Source organism: Bipolaris oryzae (assembly GCF_000523455.1).
Source record: "Bipolaris oryzae ATCC 44560 unplaced genomic scaffold scaffold_5, whole genome shotgun sequence".
NCBI classification, from domain to species: domain Eukaryota; kingdom Fungi; phylum Ascomycota; class Dothideomycetes; order Pleosporales; family Pleosporaceae; genus Bipolaris; species Bipolaris oryzae.
Window position 1 is genome coordinate 258,102 of NW_006911281.1, and position 14,661 is coordinate 272,762.

The 14,661-nt window shown below is 48.7% G+C and overlaps 5 protein-coding genes across 5 annotated transcripts; 2 read left to right on the forward strand and 3 right to left on the reverse strand.

The window, feature by feature from the left end:
• Positions 1-449: 449 nt before the first annotated feature.
• COCMIDRAFT_32300 (uncharacterized protein) lies at positions 450-2,778 on the reverse strand (the record flags this gene model as incomplete). Its single annotated transcript, XM_007684843.1, has 5 exons — positions 450-1,026; positions 1,088-1,426; positions 1,480-1,802; positions 1,862-2,590; positions 2,641-2,778. 5 exons carry the CDS (start codon positions 2,776-2,778, stop codon positions 450-452), a joined length of 2,106 nt encoding a protein of 701 aa, XP_007683033.1.
• Positions 2,779-4,426: 1,648 nt separating this feature from the next.
• On the forward strand, positions 4,427-6,621 carry COCMIDRAFT_929 (uncharacterized protein; the record flags this gene model as incomplete). Its single annotated transcript, XM_007684781.1, has 2 exons — positions 4,427-5,027; positions 5,081-6,621. 2 exons carry the CDS (start codon positions 4,427-4,429, stop codon positions 6,619-6,621), a joined length of 2,142 nt encoding a protein of 713 aa, XP_007682971.1.
• An 884-nt stretch (positions 6,622-7,505) lies between these two features.
• COCMIDRAFT_930 (uncharacterized protein) lies at positions 7,506-8,738 on the forward strand (the record flags this gene model as incomplete). Its single annotated transcript, XM_007684782.1, has 2 exons — positions 7,506-7,892; positions 8,580-8,738. The coding sequence occupies 2 exons, from the start codon at positions 7,506-7,508 to the stop codon at positions 8,736-8,738; spliced, it is 546 nt and encodes a 181-aa protein (XP_007682972.1).
• Positions 8,739-9,902: 1,164 nt separating this feature from the next.
• Positions 9,903-10,962, reverse strand: COCMIDRAFT_82007 (uncharacterized protein; the record flags this gene model as incomplete). The annotated part of the gene is made up of 2 exons (XM_007684899.1): positions 9,903-10,742; positions 10,864-10,962. The coding sequence occupies 2 exons, from the start codon at positions 10,960-10,962 to the stop codon at positions 9,903-9,905; spliced, it is 939 nt and encodes a 312-aa protein (XP_007683089.1).
• Positions 10,963-11,636: 674 nt separating this feature from the next.
• Positions 11,637-14,120, reverse strand: COCMIDRAFT_932 (uncharacterized protein; the record flags this gene model as incomplete). Its single annotated transcript, XM_007684783.1, has 2 exons — positions 11,637-12,035; positions 12,087-14,120. 2 exons carry the CDS (start codon positions 14,118-14,120, stop codon positions 11,637-11,639), a joined length of 2,433 nt encoding a protein of 810 aa, XP_007682973.1.
• Positions 14,121-14,661: the final 541 nt, after the last annotated feature.

The window sequence follows — 14,661 nt, forward strand, 5'->3', positions numbered from 1 at the left end:
GTAGCATCTAGGTCAAATGCAGTGGCAACGGGATCCTTTTCTTAACGCAATTTCCATACTCGTATCAGCGTAGTATACAACACGGTAGTAGTAGTATTAGTCAGAGGATTGAATACGCCAAGCTGTACCGTGGACATTCAATCGCCCGTTTGTTTTTTGCAATTTTTCTTTTGAGTTTTAATCGTGCCGGGTATCTAATTATACTATGTATGTACGACTGGTGTGCGGCCTGCCATTCTTTTCTGAGATATTTCATCTGGTAGGACATATACTAAACAGATACAAACTACTCAAGTCATACTATGTGCAGTAAACAACGTTTGTACGACTTGGAGTGGACTCTTAAGTATTACCGATGGAGATTTCTTTTTCGAATGCATCGGCGGCCGAAGTTGCCTCTTTAGTATCCACACGTAGTGCAGATCAAGCGCTGTTGTATATGGAGTAGCTTACGTTGAGGGAGCCGGACTGCTGCCCACCTCGCTGTCACTCTGCACATCTGAATCAAGCTTCAGATACTGGGTTGCTAGCTTTGACAGTTGCTCATCGGCTGGGACGTCCGAGATGTCAACGATGCGGGGATGCCACTCTGACTGTGTCTCAACCACCAGACTGGGGCTCTCATCAGCTGACGTTTCCGGCGTCTCTAAGCCCTGGAGAAGTCGTGCTTCTTCCGGTCGGAGCTGAGATTTCATGATGTGGTATATTGTCCTTGTCATGTAGTAATTGCGGCCTTGTTCGCGCAGGCCTTCGAGAGCCAGAAGAAGACTCGATCGGTCGAGCTCAAGTTCTTCCGGCGTTGTCGAGTTGTTGAGGTTTTGCAGAGACATGAAGCCCAGTTTTGAGAGTGGGGATGTTAAGTATACGTGTGCGGCTTTGAAGCCGTGGCGAATATAGTAGAGTCGTACAAGGACATTGATGTCGCGCTTTGCATTTAGAACGATATCTTTGGGAGAACACTTATCGTTCCACTGGTCACTAGTAAAAGGCTGACAAATTGCCATAATGGTAATGTGATAGTCGAGGCTGGTGGGTCAATGAGTATAGTTCCTTTGATCTCAGAGGAAGAAAGAAAAGGATGACTTACTGCATAAGAAAGTGAGCGGGGAGTACGATATTTTTTGGTTCGAGAACTGTAGGGAGGGCCTTAAACCAGCTCAAGAACCGACGCACGAATATCATCGCTTGCTGTGCTGAAAGTGGTGAATCATTGCCAAATGACGCATGCGACAGTTCACAAACGATTACTCTGAAGTCAGTTATAGCTTTGAAGTAATGTGCATGATGTGTCGGCGACAATGTTTGGCTCAGAGGGTACCTGGTCCATATCTCGCCGTACCAGGCTGAGTTCGTAGCAGGATCGGGAAGTGCAGCCTTGGGTGGCTCAACCAGAACGGGTGGGCGGAGATATTGCCAAGCAATATGACTATTAATCTGGTATTAGTCGTCTAGAATGTAATTAAGACACGAAGTACTTGCCTATAAATGTTGAAGAGACACCACGCAGAGAAGTTCCTAGCGTTGCGTTTTCGCTCAGACTTGACCCGTGCATTTCCATCGAACAACTTTAGCTCTCTAGCAATAGCAAGCCCTCTCAAGCCGTAGGCACTTCCAAGCTTGTCTAAGCCATAGATATTGTAAACACTGTTGATGATCATCGCAGCCTGGACCGACGCAAGATTACGATTTTTGCCGCTAACAGCGAGCATTTCCCAAATCCTCCTTGCTTCAGCGAAGAAACGGTATCCAAGGCCGTCGGGTTCCCAATGGCGAAAGCGATTCGAAATATTCTTGTAGCAGCACTATTAGGGCAGAGTCAGAGCATTGATCTTGTGTACCGAAGACGCATAGTAATACTTACGCATGCATATGCTAGCGTGGCATTCACCAGCGATGCGAAACTGCTGGATGTCTTCGCATTGAGCGACTTAACACTTGATAAATCCTCTAAAAAATAGTCCTTGTGAAACACTGGCCAGAGATGGTATTCATGTGTAAAATATGCATCCAGCAGCTTTCGCATAAGTCCTTCATCTCCACAAACGGTAGTCCACTCCGAAATTCTTGTGTTCTCGAGGCGGGGCTCGACAAATATTGCTGCATGATATGGCTTGACGTACATGTCCTGATACGTCTGCGTAGCTCTTGCCGGAACTACAGACTGTTGAGGCTCTGTATTTGTAGGCCCATGCACCTTTGAGGACAAGGCACGCTGTGAAACAGCTTCGTAGACCAATGAGCCGAGGTAAGGGCTCCCAGATTTCAGTAGCAATGCTGGAATATCGCGAGTGTAAGGAAGCTCATATCGGAGTCTGGTTTCTGGTACAAGTTGCATTTGCAACAGCAAATCGCCGTCTCTAACGTGATCCAAGATGGCGCCAACGTCTCCTCCAGCCCTTACTCGTTTGAAAAGATCAAATGCATCCTGCTCAGATAGTGTTTGGATGAGCCCGAACAGCTCTTCGTGTGCGGACTGTTTCTTTCGCAGATCTTCGTACTTTCGCTTGGCTTGACGTGATTCTGTTTCGATGTATCGGCAAACCGTTTTGCGTTCAAGGCACGCCTTACATGATGGTTTCTCACTGGTGCACTGCAGGATGGTTAGACCTTCGAAAGATTTCTCTCGGAGTGATGTGAAACCTTTATTTTGCTTATGCGACAAGATTCGCATGCCAGCGATCGTGGCTTCCTCGTCTGTTGGTTGCCTGTCGACCCGACTGGCGGCCCTCTGTCAACTCTTCCTGCTGCAGGTAGTATTTGGCGGAAATTTTTATTCATATTTGTGATAAGTTCTTGCTCGATATATCTCCGTCGTGAAGTGTAGGTTCGCTGTTTAGGAAAAGGAACGTCGAGATGACGGTTGGTGGGGGAACAGCCCGCCAATCACGTTGTTGCAACATTTCACACCGAGTACATACACAGGTTGCTGTGGCTGGTCTCGAAAACTTCGCCACGATAATAGCATCCATTTTGTTACTTTTCTCGGTTAAATCATTGTAATATTTGCCCTATGGCATATCTCACATCTGTGCAAAGAGCATAGTACAAGAGATGCTCAAGGTGGTCCGACCATATGTCTAAAGCGGAAAGAGGCTACTATGGTTGCTAGAGGACTGCGATACAAGGAGCACTCTGTCCCCGCCCTCGCATCAGAGCATTCAATGGACAATAGTTGCATGACTGTATTGACATTTACTACCCGAATGCGAAGAATCTCATGAGGAACTCATTGAACACGATGCTATCGAAGCAGCGAAAGTATACACAGATACATCCACCTGTAATGTTAACAGACATATGACAGTAGCGATAGTTTATATTGGTAAGGAGAGAGTACTTCAAAGCTCTCGCAGAGACACTGTCTTATGCATAGGAAGTACGTAATCTCGCAAGACATAATCCAGATTGAGGCCCGATGTACTCAGCAAGATGTAAAAGCTTCAAGTGGCTTTCATCGCAAGTGCTCGCGTCAACCCTGAATGATTTCAGCCTAGGGCATCAGATATTTTTGTATTGAATAAGTCTTCATATGCTAATTAAGTCACAAGGCAGCAAAACGCATACGACCAGGAGTCTTCCTATCTCATGTGTTTATCTGTTAGCCTAAATCCCCCCTTTGACGATCTATACATGGCAACATGCCAGAAAAAGCGAGGATAAGCCGCCCATCATTATCATACCTATTGGCCAATTTCCATACAATCTTCGCGATAATCTGCTTCGACACCACCTCACCCTCAGCAAAAAAACAGCGCAAGGACCTTTGCGGGCTCACTAGTCACTCCCTTTGTACTACAGGTTAGCGTGTGCGACGGAACGTTTGTTAGTTTGTAATACGCATGTTAAGTTTATTCTGTAGCCAGTTTATAATGTACTAGGCTAAACATATTAGCGTTCTATTGCTAAAAGAAGACAGGTTATCACCATCTCATCTTTTTTACTATAACGCTTCATTCCTTATTGGAGTTAAACCTGTATTGAGGCTTGGGCAAAATGATACTATATAATCCATTTTTTGGACTAAATACAGCTTGTTAACAAAAGGCGATAGAGACCTATTAAAGAGTTCCACTAGAAGAGTTTAGAGAAGTGGTTGAACAGTACCATATTAGGAAGATATTGTTGGTATAGAAAATTGGCAAATCCGGCATTTTCTATTTCTAAAGGGACCCCTGTGTGTTCTGTCGTATGCGCCAGCACGTAGTAAATTTCCACGTATGTCCACAGCTGCAGCCACCAAACAGCCACGAAGCTGGCATGGCTAGCCGAGCTGAAGGATAACACACAGCCACCACCCCACTAGGACTGCTACATCAACCCCCAGGCTTTGTCATTCCAGCGAACTGTTGCCTGAAACTCGCCGTACGTATGGTGCACCTCGTCTCCCAAACTATTTCGACCTTCTACTACCAGTCTACCTGAGTCGATGCGTCTTCTCACATACAACGAAGACGATACCCTCGCCATCAAGAGCTTTCACGATGAGCCGGTGCCTCCTTATGCGATACTTTCTCACACTTGGGGGGAAGAAAAAGAAGAAGCGACATATGCAGACATCAACAATGGAGTCGGTCAGGGCAAGGCTGGCTACGAGAAGATCCGGTTTTGCGGCACACAAGCACGGCGTGATGGCCTACAGTACTTCTGGATAGATACTTGCTGTATAGACAAAGATGATGGGACTGAGCTTGCTTTCAGCATCCGGTCGATGTTCACATGGTACCGGAACGCCACGCGATGTTATGTATACTTGTCAGATGTTACAAGTCCCACTTCGGCTGTCAATAGCGATCTCCCTAAGCATCACGGTATACCACCTGATCGTCAGGCACATCAATTTGAATTTTCGAAAAGCAGATGGTTCACGCGATGCTGGACATTACAGGAACTTCTGGCTCCATCTGAGGTCTACTTTTTCAACAAAGAAGGAAACGAGATTGGTGATAAGCTGTCGCTGATATCAGATTTATCCCGGATTACAGGCATTCCTAAATCCGCATTACAAGGTGCAGCATTGCCTCATTTCAGTATCCAGCAGCGCATAGCATGGGGGAACATCGAAAAGCGACCAAACCGGTAGACAGTGTGTACGCTCTTATGGGCATCTTTGGTGTTAGTGTATCTCCAGTTGATAAGGAGAGCCCAGCAGAAGCGATGGTCCGAGTCGAACGTGAAGTCGACAGGCAAAATAAGTGTGTCCAGGACCTACAATCTGCCAATCCTTACGATGACAAGACACGTATTGAAGCAACAAAGGGCGGTCTACTGGTCGACTCATACCGCTGGATCATCGACAATAGCACCTTCAAGAAGTGGCAACAAGACCTTAGCACTCGACTACTCTGGGTTAAGGGCGATCCTGGTAAAGGCAAGACGATGCTGATGTGCGGTATAATTAACGAGGTGCAGAAGACAAGACAAAATAACACAATCGCGTACTTCTTCTGCCAAGCCACTGATACGCGTATCAACAATGCTGTAGCGGTATTGCGGGGCTTGTTGTATATGCTCGTGATTCAGAACCCATTACTTACTTCCCATATTCGAAAACGGTACGATCAAGTTGGCAAGAAGCTATTCGAGGACACAAATGCTTGGGTAGCCTTGTCACAGATTTTTGTGGAAATGGTGTGCGACAACGACTTGAACACGGTTTACTTATTTGTTGACGCTCTTGATGAGTGTGTCGCAAATTTACATGAACTGCTGGACCTAATAATTCTTACTACCGCCAAATCGCCTCATGTGATGTGGCTGTTGACTAGCCGAAACGAGAGCCATATCGAGCAGAAATTGAAGTCGGTCACTGACAAGGCTAGACTGAGCTTAGAACTGAAGCAAAACGCTAGCCAAATCATGAAAGCGGTAGAAGACTATATTGACCACAAGTTATCTTCACTCGACATTGTTGAAGGAGATGGCGTGCGCGATAAGATTAGAGATGAGATGCGGAAGAAGGCCGACGGCACTTTTCTCTGGGTCGCCTTGATGATACAAGAGCTCGAGAAACATGACTGCTTCGATCCTCTAGCGGTAGTGGAAACGACTCCAGCGGGTTTAGACCAGTTCTACGATCGAATGTTAAGCCAGATCGAGCAGAACCCAAGGTCTGCAGATATGCTCCGGATTCTACTTTGCACGATAACAGTTGCATACCGTCCGCTCTACCTCGCTGAAGCAGGAAGTTTGTGTGCACTACCAGGGACCACAGAGATGCACCGAAAAATCATAGCCTCATGTGGCTCATTTCTTACCATTCGCGACGAACAAGTCTATCTTGTCCATCAGTCGGCAAAAGAATATCTTAGCCACAAGATGCAGAACAATTGTCTTCCTTTCCCAAGGACTATCCACTATCAGCTATTCACTCAGTCCATCAAGATATTATCAAGTACGCTGAGGCGCGATATCTATGCTCTGGAGCAGCCTGGTGTCTCAATCAATGACGTGGAAACACCTAGCCCTGATCCGCTCGCGAATGCACGTTACTCATGTGTCTACTGGGTTTATCACCTTCGCGCGCTGGACCCCAATTTCGTCGGCAAGCCCAATGCCCATCAAATTGCAACAGTAATTCAAGAATTTCTAAGAAAAAACTCCTTTATTGGTTCGAAGCGTTGAGTCTCTGTAGAAGTCTGGGCCAGGGGAGAAATATAATGCGCCTTCTGCAATCAGTAGTACAGGTACATTACACATATCCCATGTCTTCCACATATATGGTTGGATTGGACTAACACAGATAGGAGCTTGAGAGGATGAACTATCTTCTTTTCCTTACTTTGGACGTATCTCGATCTCTGAACGCCTTTGTAAGGATCATCGGGAGATATCCCCTCCAAACATACGTATCTCTACTACTATTCGCCCCAAAAGGTAGTCTGATAGCAAGTATTTTTCAGCACGAGAAGCCAAAAAACATTGTGATCCAGCCAACCATAGATCAGCTCCGGGATGAATATTCAGAGATAGGTGTTAACTCAGTGGTGTTCTCGCCTGATTCAACCAAGCTAGCATCAATGTTAGAAGATGACACAGCCACGATCTGGGACGCACAAAGTGGTTTATGCTTGCACACGCTTAAGGGGCATAATAACACTATTCACGCTGTAGCTTTCTCGCCGGATATGAAAAGGCTAGTTTCAATGTCAGAAGATAAGACGGTCAAGATCTGGGACACACACAGTGGGCTTTGCCTGAAGACGCTTATGGGGCATACCCGCCCTGTTAACTCAGTAGCTTTCTCGCCTTTGGCAAGGCTAGCTTCAGCGTCACGGGATAAAACAATCAAGATGTGGGATATACATACAGGAGCATGCATACGGACACTAATAGGGCATAGCTGCATTGTTAACTCAGTAGTCTTTTCACCCGAATCAACAAGAATAGCGTCAGCTTCATGGGATAAGACAATTAAGGTCTGGGATGCACATACTGGAGAATGCCTACAGACGCTTATAGGGCATAAGCATGTTACTAGCTTAGTAGCCTTCTCGCCCAGTTCAATAATGCTAGCTTCGGCATCATGGGACAAGACAGTTAAGGTCTGGGATGCATACAGCGGGGCATGCCTGAAGACTCTTGAGGACAACAGTAGCATCAAATCATTGGCATTCTCGCCCGATGAGCTCTATATTCAGATCAACGAGAGCAACTTCTATCTCTATATTCAGAGCTATGGGAGCGATTTTTATCTCGATGACTTGATCGATCTCACCACGAGTGACACCAATCTCGACCACGCACACAATGTCAGAGAATTCGCCGGTCTCAATCAGGGCTGGATCACGCATAACGGAGAGAAAATTGCCTGCATTCATCCAGAATTCCGCCCTATACGTTCAGCTATAAAACATAACAAGATAGCAGTATACTCAAAGTATGGACGAGCGTGGGTATGTATTGTCGGTCAGTCATAGTCTCTAGGAGGACACTAGCTTTATTATCCTTGTGTCTTTTCTGTCCTTTCTTTCCATTTCCTAGACCTATTCATGAATAGTATATAGATCCACAAATATGTGTATGAACGAGATACAGTCACCGAAAGAAAAAGAAATCGAGATGCCATTGTCAATCTCTACGGACCAAACAAACGCAATTTGAAGCTGACGTGCATGATATACTAGAAAAGGCTTTATGCACGATACATGCACAGTATAGCGCTGCCACCGCGAGATGTCGCATACCAAAAGCTACCATGTACGCGGAGCATAACTAGCTGAGCAAATCAACACTACGTAGCAAAGTCCTCTATATCACACGCTTTTGACTTTGTACTTCAAAACGCTGGATCCATATTACGACGACCCAATTGTCCCCTCTGCATCAAATCTCGATGAGGTGGGATTAATGCACTAGAGTCAGCTATTAAAGCAGTAAGACGCCTTCTCCTAATCCTTCACACCATCTGGCTGTATGTTGGTCACTTCAAATGCCTCGATTAGATGCTTCAGTCTAGTCTTCTCCGGATCGTCGCTGAGGTTGATGATGGGAACTGGCCAATGACTGTGCGGGTATTTTGCAATCGTTTCTTCATCGGCTTTACTGCCATCCGCGGCTCAGACATACTAAGTCCGAATCAGGTGCAGCATCTCCGAATTTACGATACTGTGAAGTTGAATACCGAGCGACGTAGCGATATGGATATCCTGCGACTGGCTTTCGAGAGCCTTCGTGCACAAGATGATGGTTGGCCGATAGCCATCCAAGTCGTCGGCATCTTCGTCCGAGCCTTCTTCTAACAGCCTATTAGCATTGCTGCCGAGTTGAGTTATTGCAGGGATGAGCCATGGATCGTAATGGATGAAGCTGTGTCGCATGTAGTACAGGCGCATCAAGGACTCGACACAAAGTGGCCTGCCCTGTCCTACTGGCGACAGCTACTTACTTCATGTTCTTCTTGATTGTGAAGAGGTCAATATCCTAATCATGTTTTGGGAAGATCAGGGCATGGCGAGATGATCGTAGTGTTACTCGGAATAGTAAAATCGAGGCATATCCGACAACCCTACCCATTTCTATGCTCGACTGCCAAAAATAAGCTCTTTATCCATGGTAAGAGGTTCGACAAGGGCGCCACAGCACAAGTGCAACATCGTCCCTTTTGTTCAGCCCTACACTGACCAAGTCTTCGTTCCTCATAGCCTCATGCTATTCGACATGAAACCCTTTTACCGGACAGTGTTTTTCTTTCCACCTCGAAAAGGGGCAGATGATAGTAATCCCCAGGTCACCTCCACTCCCCGCAAAAGACCAGACCCCATTACACGCACTGTGCACCTGTGAACCAACAATGTCCGACCATGTATTACTACACCTCCCCACCCACATGTCATAAAAGAAATATCAAATGAAATTTCACCTAATGACGATTGTTGAATCGTATCGGTAATACCAGCCAATCCGCGCGCATTTATATCCCGATACGGATAGCGAGTGGTTGATACGGAACCGTGGTTTGTGCAGGTAAGTTCGGTACAGGCATAAAAGGGTTTTGAGGGAAGGGTATATATATGCGATAAGGGGAAGAAAGCCTGTGAGACCCGCATTCCTGTTGTCTTCCCTTCTGACACGCCAGAGTTTTCGTGTGTAAACAACTGAGACAGCATTTGAAGAGCCGAGAGGATAAAAGCGATAAGAAGAGTGATACAGTCTCAAGCACGAGCGAGGAGAAGAGGCGTATTGAAACGAGAGGTTAGGTACAGCGGAGAGAAAGAAGCCATGGCAACTCGAAGCGTAGAAGAGCAGGAAAGCAAGCGACGCCGCTTTTGCCGGTACCTAGGCCAAATGTTGTGTTTTGCAAGTTGGGATGCTGCACGGATACTACACCGCGACGAATACGACTGTTACGTCGGGCACTGAAGAAAAAAAAAGCCCAGAGGGACGAAGACCACTACCAAACCCACTCACTTCATCATCTCCCGAATTGTAACCTCGACCGGCACCGGCGTCCTCCCCGCCTCCCTCAAAATCCCCTCAAGCGTCTCATCCTTAATCTCGCACTCCCCCGCCTCAAGCGCCTCATACGTGCTACTCCACCACTCGACCGCCGGCCTCTCCATGCCCATCTCCCTCACATAAAACTCCTCATACTCCTTCCTCCCCACAACCCTCAACCTCACCTCCTCCCCCCTAACCTCCCCCACCAACTTCGCAATATCCGCCAACGACCGCGTCTCCCTTTGCGCCAGATAAACCGTCTTACCAACCCACTCCCCCGGGCTCCCCGCAAGCACCTTTGCAGTCGCAAACCCCAAATCCCCAATCGCCGTCCAACTCACCCTCCCATCCCCCGCAACCACCACCTCCCTCCTCTCCTCGCCCTTCAACCCATAGTAATACCCAAAATACAACGGCCAACTCTCATTATACAGCCCCTCTCTCACCACCGTCGTCTCCACAACCCCCCGTTTCCGCAAGTCCTCAAGGTACTCCTCCGTCCGTATGTGGGCGCGCATCACGCCCGCGCGCGAGGGTCGAGCGAACGCGAGAGAAGTGTAGTAGATGTGCCGAATGCCTACGGATACGGCGGCGTCGATGGCGGCGCGGTGGTGCGCTTCGCGGCCCGACCAGAGGGGTGCGGAGTTGTAGTCCATGGCGATTGCGGGGGTGGAGACGAGGAAGAGGCGCGTGCATCCTTTGTATGCGGTGCGCAGGGAGGCTGGGTCGGAGAAGTCTGCGTGCCGGATGGTGAGGGAGTGGGAGTGGAGGTGGGAGAGGCGGGGGGAGGAGGGGTCGGTTGAGGTCTGTGTGGTATGTAAGTTGGTGGATATTTTGAAGGATATGGAGGAAAGAAAGGGAGAGAGGGTTGATTGAGGGGGGGGGGGTTGGAATGATGGAATAAGAAGGGAGAGGGGAGAGACTTACACAGACGACAAGTTCCTTTGGATCAATGAGTTTATGCTCGAGGATAGCGTTGAGGACTGCACCGCCCAGCTTTCCAGTAGCACTTGTTAGAGCTAACATGTTGTTGTAGTTGCTGTTGCAAGTTCGATAATGTCCTATCCGTATTGTTGTACAAGTGCCTTCGCTCTTTCTTTTCTCTTTTTCTTTCTTCTGAGAACCACTTTTTTTTTGCTTTCTGATTCCACTTTGATATGTGCTGAGTGATTGTTGTTACTTCTCTGAAAAGAAATCACATTTGTCATCTGACGATACACCATGGAGCCATGACGTCTATTGATAATCAAGGGTCCACAACCCACGGCAATTGGAAACAAAAAAACCAGTGGGGCTCGGACATTAGTAGCCGCATAAAATCCGAAATTAGTTCTGTAACTGTTGGTCCCTGATTTGCCTAGATACCAATAATAACACTGACATGCGCTCTCAAACAGTACTAAGGATGCATTTACACAAAGTCCTCGATATCAACATTTCGCTATATACGACCTCTTATATGCAAAACCCGGCCCCCTCACTCTTCCTTTCTCCCTGTAATCAAAACCTAAAATCAGTGGGGGGAAGGTACCGCCCCTGTAAAGTTGCCCGAGACAAAAGAAACGCCGATAATGATGCTTGCTGAAATTCCCAACCCAGCTTATATACCTGCTGGTTTTAAGTGACCGTAGATATTTGTCGTTAGATGCAAAGAGATATGAAAGAACAAAATAAAACAGCGCTCCTGTATTAGAAAGCGTCTATGCATAGCGCACACTGCTTCGATGTACTGGTGGTGGCATCGGAACATCCCCGTTAGGTGCATTCCCATTCGGTGTCCAGTGGCCTGGTTGTGGTCCACTTGGTGGATATTGGTTGCGACTGTTGTTGTATTGAGTCATTTGTGGTTGGCCCATGGGATCGTTCCTGTGCCTTCTGCCCTGGCTGCCATTCTGGCTGCTTTGGTAGGGCATTGGGGGTGGTCGAGCAGCAGCGTACTTCTTGAGCCTTGATCGGCGACGGTAGGAGCGCAAGCAACAGCAGAAAATACATAGGAGGAGAGCACCACCGATTCCGGCAGCAAGGCCAATGACCAGGGAGAGATTGCGTTGGATCCAGGTGGTTATTTCTTTGCCGACAGAGCCGCCTTGGCAAACACCCTAGGTACTGTTAGTGATTGAAGAAAAATAGTAAACAATGACTTGACATACGTTTTGACACGTGCCGCCTCCTGTACAGGCGGTGCCGTCCAAAAAGTTTTGTTGCAGTCCGTAGCATCTAGCACCGAACTCCGGGCTAGCACAGCTGAGCATGCAGTTGCTGTTGTCGCAAGCATAGGTATCATTGCCTTGAGTGTAGCTTCCCATGATAGTCTTACACTGCATATCTCTGCTTGTGCATTGGCCAGAGGCACAGGTGAGGCCATTGCCGCAGTCGGTACCATCGGGCTTTGTCTTGTCCTCGGGACAGTACGGGGAATTTCCAGTGCAGGTCTCCTCGGGATCGCAGGTGCCAACCGAACCACGGCAGACTGTACTGGCTGAGGCGAACTGGCAATTGCGGCAGCAGTCTTCGTTGGAATCATCGCATACGGCATTGTTGATGAATTTGCAAGTTTGCGGGTTGCAGCAAGCATTGTCCTTACAGCCTGAAACGCCACCGCAATCACATTCCTCGTCGCCTTCGACAATACCGTTGCCGCAGGTTGGTCCAGATAGCAGGGTGACATCGCGGTTGTTGGTGAGACATTGAGATTTGACGCTATTACGTCCAAGCGCTGAGCAAATATTACCAATAGTGCAGGGGGAGAAGCGCGAGATGCCATCCTTTGTCGAGGGATTCATAATGAAGCCACCATTAGCGTCGCAAGAGGACTGAGTAAAGGGACAACATTGTTGCGCATTGACAACGTCTTTGTTGGCGCATGTTTGCGATGTACAGTCGTGTACAGCACCATAGGTATGGCCTGTTTCGTGGGCAATGACTTCCCATTCGTTGTCGGTCCTGATGACTACGTTGGCACCGGCGACTGTCTCGCCAGCTTGTCCAGTGTTGTCTTGAGAGCCTGCTGTGCAAGCTTGTCCGAGCCACGCGAGTCCGACAGCGGATCCAGTGTTGCAGGTTGACAGAAGGGTCCAGTGGGAGTAGCTGTCACTTTGCTGTCCTCTCCACTTGGAAAACTGGTTCAAACGGTCTTGAATTGTGATGCTGTTACTGCAGGCCTGGTTCCAGGGTGTGGCTTGTTGTTGCTGTGTCGGGCAATCCGGTTCTGTGATGAGGAGATTGGCGACACCAAGTGAAATGTTGAAGGAGCTCTCAAAAACCTCGGAAGCAGAGTTCATTGCGGCGATGATGTTGGATTGAGTCCTGTTCTTGTCTCCGTTAAAAGACGTCACATAGGTGCAGTCAGCAGCTACACCGACAAGCGCGACTTTGCGAGTACTGGGACAGCCGGCAGTCTTGCCAATGGTGGACGAGAGATCAACACCCGCACCATTGCCTCCAGGCTGTAGATCATCCTGTCGCTTGAACATGGCGGTGATGAGAGATGGCGACATGGCCGACGACTCGTCTCGCGCGCGCATGCTAGCGAAAACAGGATGGTGTTCCTGCGTGTTAAAAATAAGTTCGTCGGACGGACATCCAACTTCTTTTGATCGCTTTTTGAGTTCCATGTTTTCATCCGAGTTCCTGCCTTTTCCCATGTCCGAGTCGCGGAACACAACCATGAACTCTTTGGGACGCAAATCGACATCGGGATCCTCTTCCATGCGCGTGGCCTTGTAGCTCGAAGCCATCTTGACATGGTGGTGGTCGTGGTTGATAGAAAAAGTGCCTTCGAACAGCGGTTCCAGACCGTCCTCGCGTAAGCCAATGCGCGCCCATCCGACACTGTCCCATCGATTACCCCTCTTCAGCCACGCCTTGCCCTTGTAAACTTTGTGTTGCAGTCGATCAATCGGTTCGGACCTTGCTATTGAACCATCTGCGTTGAGATGTGTTATGCGTCCGCCGTCCACAAACAGGTCGTGGTTAGGCTCGAGGCTCAGGCGGATGCGCTGGCCCGACACGTCGAAGGCAAGGTCGAACGAGGACACGGCCGTCACTCGATGTGTCTGTGTGAGGATGTCGGCATTTTTCACGAGGGCAATTCTCTGCAGCGGCTCGCGGGCGCGTGAGGCAGCAGAAGCGACAGTGGCGAGGCCGATGACGAGGGCAGTCTGGAGACTGCCAAAGAGGCGCATTCTCGCTCGAGTGGCGGTGCTCTCTCCGTTCAGGAGATGGGCGAGGGGATGGGGATGGGGGGAGGGCAGAAAAGGTGCAAAAACAACAAAGGGGAGCAGGGCGGATATCAAGACCAGGCAGCGAGAGACATGGGTAGGGGAAAAAAAGGACGATGGAGTATGGCACAAACACTAGCAAAGAGGCAAAAGGGCTATTACTGAGCAAAACGATGGGTAGACGGCGGACAGTGGAGAGTCGTAATCGCTGTGCACAGCCCCCCTGCCAGCCACCGTCTTGGCACTCGGCACCCGGAAGCAGAGGGGGGGGAGGGGGGGCCTGGGCGCGACACGGATGAAACTATGGCAGCCATGCTCTGCTTTCCCTTTGCCCTCGTGAGGGCCGCGACACCCTCGTCACTCTATACGCGGGCAATACGGCTATGCGGCTGAACCTTGTGTGCACAAGTCCAACGGTTGACATGCACGCACACATGCTGAGCCCCTTTGCTTCACCGGGAAACATGGTTCATCTGCCTGTCAGGGCTGGTGGTGTAAGTGCCAC